This window comes from Salvia splendens, chromosome 17 (genome assembly GCF_004379255.2).
Source record: "Salvia splendens isolate huo1 chromosome 17, SspV2, whole genome shotgun sequence".
Classification (NCBI taxonomy): Eukaryota; Viridiplantae; Streptophyta; class Magnoliopsida; order Lamiales; family Lamiaceae; genus Salvia; species Salvia splendens.
In genome coordinates, this window is record NC_056048.1 from 9,206,127 (window position 1) to 9,220,532 (window position 14,406).

Consider the following 14,406-nt stretch of genomic DNA (forward strand, 5'->3'; position numbering starts at 1 on the left):
TTAATTTAGCTTTACGATTTATGAATTGAAGATGACTTTTGTAATGCATAATCTTTGTTCTAATTTGTAGGAGTTTGGCCTTTTGTTGCTACAAGAAATGGAAAAGTGCTACTACGTTTAAAAATGAAAAACATTAATTAAACAAAATAATATTAGCCGGTGGAAATGAGCAGCATATTACAATCATATCCTAAATTCTGGTCCAAGATAGTTGTATAACTGATCACGACCTCAAATTTTACAAATATACCCAAATGAATGAAGAGGGAAACCATTTATTTTCTAAGTAATACAAGCCACAAGCAACACACTATCTGCAGCATAAAGTCACAACGATCGATACGATAAATACACGAACAACCTCAAGCACTGCACATACAGTCTGGAGCTGGGCACGTATAAATAGACTGTTGGGACCTTTGTAGTCGAAGTAGCCCTTGCCAGCTTTTATGCCCTTCATGAAACTCGACCCAAGTGAGGCTCTGGTTCAAGAAAAGCTGCCCTAGAAGCGCCATGTTAGGCCTTATCGTCTTCATATTCTCATATGTTCGATGGCCAACCTGGAAATATGGGAGTCGCGTTAGTATACTTTCAAAATTACAAATATACCTCAGGATTCAAACTTGGATCCCGTATGAATACCATTTGACGGATCTTGACCTGTCAAGCAGTCTCATGCGAGTTTTTCGTGTTTGACATTGCAACTTTATAGGAAAGATTCGATGGGAAGAACTAAATACCTCAGCGTTGTGCATATTTCCAGGTGAGGCGGAGATGAAGATATCGCTGTGCATGCTGACATAGTAATCAACTGCAGCTAATAATGAGGCCTTTCCTTTGATTTGAGCTCTCTCATCTGAAGAGGCAAGGCTCTTCTTGTCTTCCATAAGAGGAAACAAACTACGTAAGGTCGAGATCCCCGCTTCCCCACCACACCTGAAACAGAATCGCGAAAAAATAACTTCAACAAACTGCAGGTTCAGCTATAACACTTTATGCGCGGAAAACAAAGGAGCATTGCTCGATATACCCTGTGAGAAGCAAGATATAAGCGTGTACTGTTGTCGAACCCCAATGCTGCTAGGAGCAATCCAATCTCTTCTGGGGTCAACGGGCACCGCCCTTGACTCCTCAGCTCCTCATCAGTGAATCGAGAGTTCAACACCCTTCCCTGCCAAATAACTTGTCGATACTTGGCAAGAGCTAGTTTTTCGACCTTACCTCCACCAAAGTCGCAGGCTGAGTGAGCAGCCATATCCTGAATCATGAATGAAACTGAAGTATTATACCTTGACGCTACCAAGGAAAAGCGAAGCAGTCTCAGAGTGCGTGCATGAAGCTACTTTCTCCCACGCTGACGACAAAGGTGGAGTATTATAACAAATCATACCTTGTCAAAACGAAGGTGGAGGACAACAAATTTTCTACTCCCTTGTTTGTCTTTTGAATCGGTTACTCTTGTGAGATAGTTAACGCTCCCAGCTTCGTTGGTGTTGAGAGGATACCTGAGACGACTGACAAGGGAATCGCCCAGATTCCTAATGTGAGGAACAAAGACTAGAGCCTGGAAGTTGACCTTACACCGTAGTCTCTGGATGTCCTTGTGTTGAAATTGCCAAAATTTCTTTGTCCCACATCGGTGGGTATTAGGGAGTTGGGGGGAGTGGCTTCCTATAAAAGGAGCACTCCTCCCTCATTTGTAATGTACCTCAAATATTGTATTCCTTCTCCGTCTAAATATAAGCGGGCTCTGCAGAGGGTGCTCGGAGACGTAGGCAATTTGGCCGAACTCCGTTATCAAAGTTTCGGGTGTGTTCTTTCTTTATTATTTATTTTGTTCCGCATTTATTTTTGGGTTTATTTTCTGTTGGGATATTGTATTCAGTATTATTTGCGGGTTTGGTAGTAGTGTTTTGTACGGTTCTTTTGGGTGATTTTATATTGTGATAAATACACCGACTGATCAATTCTGTTAGGAATCTGATATTTAAGAGGGACAGTGTCCCCGCCAGTCTTTCCAAAGAATTTATTCGGAGTAGTTTTATCGAGTAGACCCCATTGGGTTAACTCTGAAATTATTGAATCGGTTCATTTAACTATTTGAGAGAAAATTACCCGGTTTTCTCAACAAGTGGTATCAGAGCCAAAGGTTCGTCCTTGGTTCTGTTTGTTTGTAATATTGAATACTTTATTTTGAGTCTGTAATGGCGGGTAATGATCAAGAAAACAAGGCTAATTCTTCGTCATCGTGGTCGAGGTTTCCACTGTCAAATATGAAATTGACGGTGGAGATATTTGACGGTACTGGCCATTTTGGTATGTGGTAGGGGGAGGTTCTAGACTCACTTTTCCAGCAGGGTCTTGACATTGCCATTGAAGAAAAGAAACCAGAAGATATAGATGATAAAGATTGGAGTACCATAAATCGGTTAGCTAACGGAACAATTCAGTCGTGTCTGTCCAGGGAGCAGAAGTATGCTGTCAAGAATGAGACTTCTGCACATAGATTGTGGAAGACACTGGAGGACAAATTTTTGAAGAAAAGTGGTCAGAATAAGCTCCTTATGAAGAAAAGGTTGTTCCGATTTGAATACCGACCAGGTACCACTATGAATGAACACATTACTTTGTTTAACCAATTAGTAGCAGACCTGCTAAATTTAGATGTGAAATTTGAGGATGAGGATCTGGCATTGATGTTGTTGTCGTCTCTACCTGATGAATTTGAACATCTGGAGACCACATTACTCCACGGTAAAGAGAATGTGTCTTTAGATACTGTATGTTCTGCTTTGTATAGTCATGAATTGCGAAAGGCAGATAAAATGAAAGGCAAAGCAGTTACAGATGAAGCATTAGTGGCAAGAGGTCGTCAACAAGGCCGATCAAAGGAGAGAAGAGGAAGGTCCAAATCGTAAAAGAGAGCTGCCAAAGATGAGTGTGCTTTCTGTTATGAGAAAGGACATTGGAAGAAATACTGTCCAAAGATGAAGAAGAAAGAAAAGGCTTCGCAAGATGCAAATGTTGCTGAATGCAAAAATGATGCGGAGTCAGATTGTTATTTGACGGTTTCACCTTCAACATCGCATTCAGACGAGTGGATATTGGATTCAGGTTGCACCTATCATGTGTGTTCCATCAGGGAGTGGTTCTTTGATTTTGAAGAACTCAATGGCGGACTTGTTTACATGGGGAATGACAGTCCATGTAAGACAGCCGGGATATGCTCAGTCAAGCTACGGAATCAGGATGGATCCACCAGAATTTTGAAGGATGTGCGGTACGTGCCCCAGTTGAAGAAGAATCTCATCTCATTGGGGGCCTTAGAATCTAAAGGCCTAGTTGTGATGATGCGAGATGGAATTCTTAAAGCAACTTCAGGAGCATTGGTGATGCTGAAAGGTGTGAGGAAGAACAATTTGTATTACTATCAAGGTAGTACAGTTGTTGGGACAGTAGCAACTGCAACTTCGAATAACAAGAAGGATGCAGAGGCGACGAAGCTTTGGCATTTGCGATTGGGACATGCTGGTGAGAGATCATTGCAAATTCTCGCTAAGCAAGGATTATTGAAAGGTACGAATCCTTGCAAATTAGAGTTTTGCGAGCATTGTGTTATGGGAAAACAGCGAAGAGTGAAATTTGGCACTGCAATCCATAATACGAAGGGAATTCTGAATTACGTGCACTCAGATGTGTGGGGACCTGTCAAGGCTCTGTCACTTGGAGGTAAACACTATTGTCACTTTTGTTGATGATTTTTCCAGGAGAGTTTGGGTGTACACTATGGAGAGCAAAAATGAAGTCCTTGGGATTTTTCTGAAATGGAAAGCTCAAGTTGAAAATCAAATGGGGAGGAAGATCAAGGTTCTCTGATCTGACAACGGTGGAGAATACAAGAGTGATCCTTTCCAAGATGTATGCCAGGAGTGTGAAATAGTTCGGCACTTCACAGTGAGAAATACACCACAGCAGAATGGAGTGTCAGAGCGTATGAATCGAACACTAGTGGAGAAAGTTCGTTGTATGCTGTCTAATGCTGGGCTAGACAGAAAATTTTGGGATGAGGCCATCACATACGCTCAACACATTGTCAATCGTTTGTCATGTTCTGCCATTGATGGCAAGACTCCTTTAGAGGTATGGTCCGGTAAACCTGCAACTGATTATGATTCTTTGCGTATTTTTGGTTCTATTGCATATTATCATGTGACTGAGTCAAAATTGGATTCACGTGCAAAAAAGGCTTTGTTTATGGTTTTCAGTGCTGGTGTTAAAGGATATCGGTTATGGTGTTCGGAGTCTAAGAAGACGATTGTAAGTAGGGATGTTACCTTTGATGAATCTTCCATGTTGAATAAGGTAAATCCAAATAGTAGTGATACTTCGCAGCAGGTGGAGTATACACCGAAGCAGGTGGAGTTCGAAGAAGCAGTTGTGATCCCAACTACGAACACCACAAATGACTCTCCTACGGAAGAAGAAGAGTCAGATGATGAAGAGGTTCCACCCCAAGAACCTTCGCAGCCATCAGAGCCAATTGCAGTCAGGCGAACGAGGCGGGAAAATAAGAAACCTGCTCGATTTGCGGATATGGTAGCATATGCGCTTCTAGTTGTTGATGATGTTCCATGTATATTTTCGAAAGCTATTGAAAGTTCAGAAAGCGATGGTTGGAAAGGTGTTTTGGAAGAAGAGATGCAATCTCTTCAGAAGATCAAGATGTGGAAGCTGATGCCATTGCCGAAAGGCAGGAAGGCAATTGGGTGTAAATGAGTTTTTGCAAAGAAAGAGGGATTTCCTAACAAAGATGATGTTCGCTACAAAGCAAGATTGGTAGCTAAAGGCTACGCCCAGAAGGAGGGAATTGATTACAATGAGGTATTTTCTCCTGTTGTTAAACATTCCTCCATTAGAATTTTGTTGGCTTTGATAGCGCAGTTGAATTTGGAGCTAGCTCAACTTGATGTGAAGACCGCATTTTTACACGGTGATCTGAATGAGGAAATCTATATGACCCAACCGGAGGGATTCAAGGTTGCTGGTAAAGAAAATTGGGTTTGCAAGTTGAACAAATCGTTGTACGGATTGAAGCAGTCTTCAAGGCAGTGGTACAAACGGTTTGACAAGTTTATGAAGGATCAGATGTACACAAGAAGCAAATACGACCACTGTGTGTATTTGCGCAGACTTCAAGATGGTTCCTACATCTACCTACTCTTATACGTTGATGATATGCTGATAGCATCAAAGAGCCAAGTTGAAATTGACAGATTGAAGGCTCAGTTGAGTAGAGAGTTCGAGATGAAGGATTTGGGGGAAGCCAAGAAAATTCTCCGCATGGAGATAACAAGAGATAGAGAAGGAGGCAAACTTTGGCTGACACAGAAGCAGTATTTGACCAAAGTACTACAACGTTTTGGTATAAATGATGATTCCAAACCTGTAAGTACCCCACTTGCTCCTCATTTGAAACTTAGTTCTCAGTTATCTCCAAAAAAGGAAGACGGGCGAGAATATATGGCGAAAGTTCCCTATGCTAACGCAGTTGGAAGCTTGATGTATGCAATGGTGTGTACAAGACCAGACATTTCGCAGGCCGTTGATATTGTGAGCAGATACATGCATGATCCAGGAAAGGGTCATTGGCAAGCTGTGAAATGGATTCTGTGGTATATCAAAAATACTGTAGATATTGGTTTGTTGTTTGAGCAGGATAAATCACTTGGTCATTTTGCAGTTGGATATTGTGATTCCGACTATGCTGGTGATTTGGATAAGCGAAGATCTACTAAGGGCTGTTTGTTCACTTTAGCGAGTGCGCCAATTAGTTGGAAGTCTACCTTGCAGTCAACGGTAGCTTTGTCTACGACAGAGGCAGAGTGCATGGCCATTACTGAAGCTGTGAAGGAGGCAATTTGGCTTCATGGGTTGCTGAAAGAATTAGGTGTTGGTCAGAAACAACTTGAAGTATATTCTGACAGCCAGAGTGCTATTCATTTAGCAAAGAATCAGGTCTTTCATGCAAGTACGAAGCACATTGATGTTCGCTATCATTTTGTGTGGGAAATTCTCGAAGAAGAGGAAATTGTCACCCGAAAGGTTCCGACTTTGGAGAATCCTGCAGATATGTTGACCAAGGTGGTGACGAGGGCCAAGTTTGAACATTGTTTGGACTTGGTTAATATTCTGCGATTTGCAGCTGGCGCTTGACTGCGCCAATATGAAAGCACCGCGAGTCGTCTGTTTGGATGGAGAAGATTTGTGTTCGGTGGGATTTGAAATTTTGTCAAGGTGGAGATTTGTTGAAATTGCCAAAATTTCTTTGTCCCACATCGGTGGGTATTAGGGAGTTGGGGGGAGTGGCTTCCTATAAAAGGAGCACTCCTCCCTCATTTGTAATGTACCTCAAATATTGTATTCCTTCTCCGTCTAAATATAAGCGGGCTCTGCAGAGGGTGCTCGGAGACGTAGGCAATTTGGCCGAACTCCGTTATCAAAGTTTCGGGTGTGTTCTTTCTTTATTATTTATTTTGTTCCGCATTTATTTCTGGGTTTATTTTCTGTTGGGATATTGTATTCAATATTATTTGCGGGTTTGGTAGTAGTGTTTTGTACGGTTCTTTTGGGTATTTTTATATTGTGATAAATACACCGACTGATAAATTTTGTTAGGAATCTGGTATTTAAGAGGGACAGTGTCCTAGCCAGTCTTTCCAAAGAATTTATTTGGAGAAGTAATTTTATCGAGTAGACCCATTGGGTTAACTCTGAAATTATTGAATCGGTTCATTTAACTATTTGAGAGAAAATTACCCGGTTTTCTCAACACCTTGGGCATATTGTCGAAAGCCAAACGGTGGGAAAAAGGCGCAACTGCAGCAATCCCATAGCTGAAACCCCAAAAATATAACAATTAAATATCGTCGTAAATTGAAGTTTTGAGCAAGAACAAAGATATTTCTACTAAGGCAGCAGCATCTTATGTGTTATCATTATTTTAAATCCAGAAAACGAAAAAAATATGCAGGAGTCCAACCTCTGCAGGACAGGCGAGACGTTTTCCAAATACCAGTTAGCTGAAGCATGAACGGGTGCTGTTTTTACTCTGTTAGCTCGAATCGCTGCAGCATAGTACTCCCGAGTGCTCCAAAGGTATTCATCCGGCAACTCTTTGACAATAGATACGTCATCTTTCAGTACATTAATGAAGTGATCGACGTCAAAAATTTCATCAAATGTGCTGCAGGGAAAAAACAAAAGAGCGTTTGTCTCGTTCGGGTCAATGCTTGACTCGTCCTAACAAAACTCGTTTGAAGGGTAAGAACTCAATAAAGAGGACCTTGAATCTTTCCAAACAGGATTTACTTCAAGATGCGGAATTATGGGTGTTGCATTCAAAATTTTAGCAAGAGCAACTGCATCACAAATCTTTATAAACGGATTATATGTATTAGTCACTCCAGATAAGATAATATCAACCGGCTCAAGAAAAGCAGAACTCCCGCATGTGCCACCTAATAATAAACTGAAGTACTTGTTGAGAAAACCGGGTAATTTTCTCTCAAATAGTGAAACGAACCGATTCAGTAATTTCAGAGTTAACCCAATGGGGTCTACTCGATAAAACTACTCCTCCGAATAAATTCTTTGGAAAGACTGGCGGGGACACTGTCCCTCTTAAATACCAGATTCCTAATAGAATTTATCAGTCGGTGTATTTATCACAATATAAAAACACTCATACGAACCGTACAAAACACTACTACCAAACCCGCAAATAATATTGAATACAATATCCCAATAGAAAATAAACCCAGAAATAAATGCGGAACGAAATAAATAATAAAGAAAGAACACACCCGAAACTTTGATAACGGAGTTCGGCCAAATTGCCTACGTCTCCGAGCACCCTCTACAGAGCCTGCTTATAAATAGACGGAGAAGAGAATACAATATTTGGGGATGTTTTACATAATGGGGGGTGAGCTCCTTTAATAGGAAGCCACACCCCCAAACTATCTACTCCCCACCGATGTGGGATGGCAAATATTTTGCCAAATTTCAACAAATCTCCACCTTGGCAAAATTTCAAGTCCCACCGAACACGAATCTTCTCCATCTAAACAAACGACTCACGGTGCCTTCATATTGGCGCAGTCAAGCGCCAGCTCCAAATCGCAGAATATTTACCAAGTCCAAACAATGTTCAAACTTGGCTCTCGTCACCACTTTGGTCAACATATCTGCAGGATTCTCCAAAGTTGGAACCTTTCGGATGACAATTTCCTCTTCTTCGAGAATTTCCCGCACAAAATGATAGCGAACATCAATGTGCTTCGTCCTTGCATGAAAGACCTGATTCTTTGCTAAATGAATAGCACTCTGGCTGTCAGAATATACTTCAAGTTGTTTCTGACCAACACCCAATTCTTTCAGCAACCCATGAAGCCAAATTGCCTCCTTCACAACTTCAGTAATGACCATGTACTCTGCCTCTGTCGTAGACAAAGCTACCGTTGACTACAAGGTAGACTTCCAACTAACTGGCGCACTCGCTAAAGTGAACAAATAGCCAGTAGTAGATCTTCGCTTATCCAAATCACCAGCATAGTCGGAATCATAATATCCAACTGCAAAATGACGAAGTGATTTATCCTGCTCAAACAACAAACCAATATCTACAATATCTTTGATATACCGTAGAATCCATTTCACAGCTTGCCAATGACCTTTTCTTGGATCATGCATGTATCTGCTCACAATACCAACGGCCAGTGAAATGTCTTGTCTTGTACACACCATTGCATACATCAAGCTTCCAACTGCGTTAGCATAGGGAACTTTCTCCATATATTCTCGTTCATCTTCCGTTTTTGGAGATAACTGAGAACTAAATTTCAAATGAGGAGCAAGTGGGGTACTTACAGATTTGGAATCATCATTTATACCAAAACGTTGTAGTACTTTGATCAAATACTGCTTCTGTGTCAGCCAAAGCTTGCCTCCCTCTCTATCCCTTATAATCTCCATACCGAGAATCTTCTTGGCTTCCCCCAAATCCTTCATCTCCAACTCTTTACTCAACTGAGCCTTCAATCTTTCAATTTCAACTTGGCTCTTTGATGCTATCAGCATATCATCAACGTATAAGAGTAGGTAGATGTAGGAACCATCTTGAAATATGCGCAAAAACATATAGTGGTCGTATTTACTTCTTGTGTACATCTGATCCTTCATAAATTTGTCAAACCGTTTGTACCACTGTCTTGAAGACTGCTTCAATCCATACAACAATTTGTACAATTTGCAAACCCAATTTTCTTTACCAGCAACCTTGAATCCCTCAAGTGGGGTCATATAGATTTCCTCATTCAGATCACCGTGTAAAAACGCGTTCTTCACATCAAGTTGAGCTAGCTCCAAATTCAACTGCGCTACCAAAGCCAACAAAATTCTAATTGAGGAATGTTTAACAACAGGAGAAAATACCTCATTGTAATCAATTCCCTCCTTCTGGGCATAGCCTTTAGCTACCAATCTTGCTTTGTAGCGAACATCATCTTTGTTAGGAAATCCCTCTTTCTTTGCAAAAACTCATTTACACCCAATTGCCTTCCTGCCTTTCGGCAATGGCATCAGCTTCCACATCTTGATCTTCTGAAGAGATTGCATCTCTTCTTCCAAAACACCTTTCCAACCATCGCTTTCTGAACTTTCAATAGCTTTCGAAAATATACATGGAACATCATCAACAACTAGAAGCGCATATGCTACCATATCCGCAAATCGAGCAGGTTTCTTATTTTCCCGCCTCGTTCGCCTGACTGCAATTGGCTCTGATGGCTGCGAAGGTTCTTGGGGTGGAACCTCTTCATCATCTGACTCTTCTTCTTCCGTAGGAGAGTCATTTGTGGTGTTCGTAGTTGGGATCACAACTGCTTCTTCGAACTCCACCTGCTTCGGTGTATACTCCACCTGCTGTGAAGTATCACTACTATTTGGATTTACCTTATTCAACATGGAAGATTCATCAAAGGTAACATCCCTACTTACAATCGTTTTCTTATACGCCAAACACATAACCGATGTCCTTTAACACCAGCACTGAAACCCATAAACAAAGCCTTCTTTGCACGTAGATCCAATTTTGACTCAGTCACATGAAAATATGCAATAGAACCAAAAATACGCAAAGAATCATAATCAGTTGCAGGTTTACCGGACCATACCTCTAAAAGAGTCTTGCCATCAATGGCAGAACATGACAAACGATTGACAATGTGTTGAGCGTATGTGATGGCCTCAGCCCAAAATTTCCTGTCTAGCCCAGCATTAGACAGCATACAACAAACTTTCTCCACTAGTGTTCAATTCATACGCTCTGACACTCCATTCTGTTGTGGTGTATTTCTCACTGTGAAGTGCCGAACTATACCACACTCCTGGCATACATCTTGGAAAGGATCACTCTTGTATTCTCCACCGTTGTCAGATCGAAGAACCTTGATCTTCCTCCCCATCTGATTTTCAATTTGAGCTTTCCATTTCAGAAAAATCCCAAGGACTTCATTTTTGCTCTTCATAGTGTGTACCCAAACTCTCCTGGAAAAATCATCAACAAAAGTGACAAAATAGTGTCTACCTCCAAGTGACGGAGTCTTGGCAGGTCCCCACACATCTGAGTGCACGTAATCCAGAATTCCCTTCGTATTATGGATTGCAGTGCCAAATTTCACTCTTCGCTATTTTCCCAAAACACAATGCTCGCAAAACTATAATTTGCAAGACTTCGTACCTTTCAATAATCCTTGCTTGGCGAGAATTTGCAATGATCTCTCACCAGCATGTCCCAATCGCAAATGCCAAAGCTTCGTCGCCTCTGCATCCTTCTTATTACTCGAAGTGGCAGTTGCTACTGTCCCAACAACTGTACTACCTTGATAGTAATACAAATTGTTCTTCCTCACGCCTTTCAACATCATCAATGCTCCTGAAGTTGCTTTAAGAATTTCATCTCGCATCATCACAACTAGGCCTTTAGATTCTAAGGCCCCCCAATGAGATGAGATTCTTCTTCAACTGGGGCACGTACCGCACATCCTTCAAAATTCTGGTGGATCCATCCTGATTCCGTAGCTTGACTGAGCCTATCCCGGCTGTCTTACATGGACTGTCATTCCCCATGTAAACAAGTCCGCCATTGAGTTCTTCGAAATCAAAGAACCACTCCCTGATGGGACACATATGATAGGTGCAACCTGAATCCAATATCCACTCGTCCAGATGCGATGTTGAAGGTGAAACCGTCAAAGAACAATCTGACTCCGCATCATTTTTGCATTCAGCAACATTTGCATCTTGCGAAGCCTTTTCTTTCTTCTTCAACTTTGGGCAGTCTTTCTTCCAATGTCCTTTCTCATAACAAAAAGCACACTCATCTTTGGCAACTCGCCTTTTCGATTTGGACCTTCCTCTTCTCACCTTTGATCGGCATTGTTGACGACCTCTTGCCACTAATGCTTCATCTGTAACTGCTTTGTCTTTCATTTTATCTGTCTTTCGCAATTCATGACTATACAAAGCAGAACATACAGTATCTAAAGACACATTCTCTTTACCGTGGAGTAATGTGGTCTCCAGATGTTCAAATTCATCAGGTAGAGACGACAACAACATCAATGCCAGATCCTCATCCTCAAATTTCACATCTAAATTTAGCAGGTCTGCTACTAATTGGTTAAGCAAAGTAATGTGTTCATTCATAGTGGTACCTGGTCAGTATTCAAATCGGAACAACCTTTTCTTCATAAGGAGCTTATTCTGACCACTCTTCTTCAAAAATTTGTCCTCCAGTGTCTTCCACAATCTATGTGCAGAAGTTTCATTCTTGACAGCATACTTCTGCTCCCTAGACAGACACGACCGAATTGTTCCACAAGCTAACCGTTTTATGGTACTTCAATCTTTATCATCTATATCTTCTGGTTTCTTTTCTTCAATGGCAATGTCAAGACCCTGCTGGAAAAGTGAGTCTAGAACCTCCCCCTGCCACATACCAAAATGGCCATTACCGTCAAATATCTCCACCGTCAATTTCATATTTGACAGTGGAAACCTCGACCACGATGACGAAGAACTAGCCTTGTTTTCTTGATCATTACCCGCCATTACAGACTCAAAATAAAGTATTCAATATTACAAACAAATAGAACCAAGGACGAACTTTGGCTCTGATACCACTTGTTGAGAAAACCGGGTAATTTTCTCTCAAATAGTGAAATGAACCGATTCAGTAATTTCAGAGTTAACCCAATGGGGTCTACTCGATAAAACTACTCCTCCGAATAAATTCTTTGGAAAGACTGGCGGGGACACTGTCCCTCTTAAATACCAGATTCCTAATAGAATTTATCAGTCGGTGTATTTATCACAATATAAAACACCCAAAAGAACCGTACAAAACACTACTACCAAACCCGCAAATAATATTGAATACAACATCCCAACAAAAAATAAACCCAGAAATAAATGCGGAATAAAATAAATAATAAAGAAAGAACACACCCGAAACTTTGATAATGGAGTTCGGCCAAATTACCTACGTCTCCAAGCACCCTCTGCAAAGCCCGCTTATAAATAGACGGAAAAGAGAATAAAATATTTGGGGATGTTTTACATAATGGGGGGTGAGCTCCTTTTATAGGAAGCCACACTCCCAAACTATCTACTCCCGACCGATGTGGGATGGCAAATATTTTGCCAAATTTCAACAGTACTTACACCCATTCTCTGCTGGTTTAGTCCTCCATCGAGAAACACTTGAATATACCCTTGAGATTTCTCTGGCAGCGCTGCTAAGACAGACAGTTCAGTTTATACACGCTCTGATTCAGCTGTGCATTTCTCCTAAAAAATAGGAGAGACGATGCAAACAATTCTACTTACTGGAGGCACTGTCTTGTCGGAGACAGGGTTTCCATCCTTGGTTGGGCAAAGGCCTCCATAGTTCAGCTTGTTGCTCCGCAGACTGACACATAAGCAAGAATGTCTCAGCAGCTTGAAGAACAAATATTGCTGAAGACGTGTGAATCAATCAGTGAACTCTTTACTCACAGTTTGGCGTTCCAGAGCACTCCTAAGTAAACGAGAATGTCGTGGTTTTGGATCATTCAACTCCTACACCAGATACAATTATCAGCCATTGACAATGATGGCAGGTAGGTCGAGTTTCGAACTATAAGATGTTAATACGAAACAAGCTGCTAAATCTGTATTACTAGTTCAGATCAGTCATTCAGTGTTCATGATGAGTCGTTTTCTAATAAGTATATGTCTTTTATCGATAAACGCAGTATCAATCATCCACGCATTTTCTCCAGAGTTCTATTTAAACCTCATTCACTAATGCACATCAAGTTCTACTACTATTATATATATACACAGATAAATGAATATAACAACCAAGTAAGTTACATAATACTTTTATGCTTGACCGATTTGCTAGAAAAATTGAACTACCTCAACATTCTTTTTTTGGAAACTTTCAGTTTAAGCACAAATGGTTTCTTTGATTACTATATCAATTAAGAAACTTCCACCAAATCTACACTGAAAACGAAATCCTCAGCAAACCAAGAATCAAGAATTCTGAAATTCCCATCAAGGTTGAATCTTTTCTCTACATACCTAACATTTCCTTAAATTCCTCAAAAAGGCCATTTCTCATAGAAGGTAGCTATTTTCCTTGTTCTTCTAATCTCAGCCCTTTTGCAACCACCTTTCCTATAACTAAACAAAGCAGCAGAATTTAACAAACAGGAAGACAAGCAGACACACAATAAACCATAAGATCAAACCAAAAAAGCAAAATTACCAAACACAAAGACAACTTTCACACATACAACGGGGATCAACAGAGAAATGAAAGAGCAAAACATACCGAGAGAAGTGAGGGAAAGGCATGGCTAAAAGGAGTAAAAAGCAGCAGCAGTAAAAGGGCTCCAGCCATGGTTTATGTCTGTGGTTGTGACTGTGAGAATGATAGTACTAATAACAATGCCTGTTGATCTTTATTGCAACCAACTGCACATGTTTTTTTTTGTTTTTTTTAATTGTTGAGGGTAATGAAATTCAACTCCAAATTTTGGAAGTTGGAACCCTCAACTAAAGCTACTTTCATGTATAGGGCCATTTTCATTATCAGTCCACACACCTATTTATTACACACACACTGACATCAAGTAATGACTATATAATCAGAAATGCACACAAACAGTTTAATGGGCATTCACCCAAAATATGAAAATAGAGGATGAAAAAAGTAGTAACAGCGCTCGAGTAAAACAAACGGAAGAATAATGCAATCGCGAAAGAAAATAATATGAAATCACGTTTTGTTTTCAC

The 14,406-nt window shown here is 40.7% G+C and overlaps 1 protein-coding gene across 1 annotated transcript; it reads right to left on the reverse strand.

The window, feature by feature from the left end:
• Nucleotides 1-144: 144 nt before the first annotated feature.
• LOC121775141 (O-fucosyltransferase 39-like) lies at nt 145-14,080 on the reverse strand. The gene is made up of 11 exons (XM_042172127.1): nt 13,943-14,080; nt 13,117-13,179; nt 12,949-13,030; nt 12,784-12,857; nt 7,343-7,431; nt 7,040-7,243; nt 6,833-6,893; nt 1,391-1,600; nt 1,017-1,258; nt 741-936; nt 145-560 (listed from the first exon to the last, which is right to left on the reverse strand). The coding sequence occupies exons 1-11, from the start codon at nt 14,009-14,011 to the stop codon at nt 363-365; spliced, it is 1,488 nt and encodes a 495-aa protein (XP_042028061.1). The 5' UTR covers nt 14,012-14,080; the 3' UTR covers nt 145-362.
• Between the last annotated feature and the right edge of the window lie 326 nt (nt 14,081-14,406).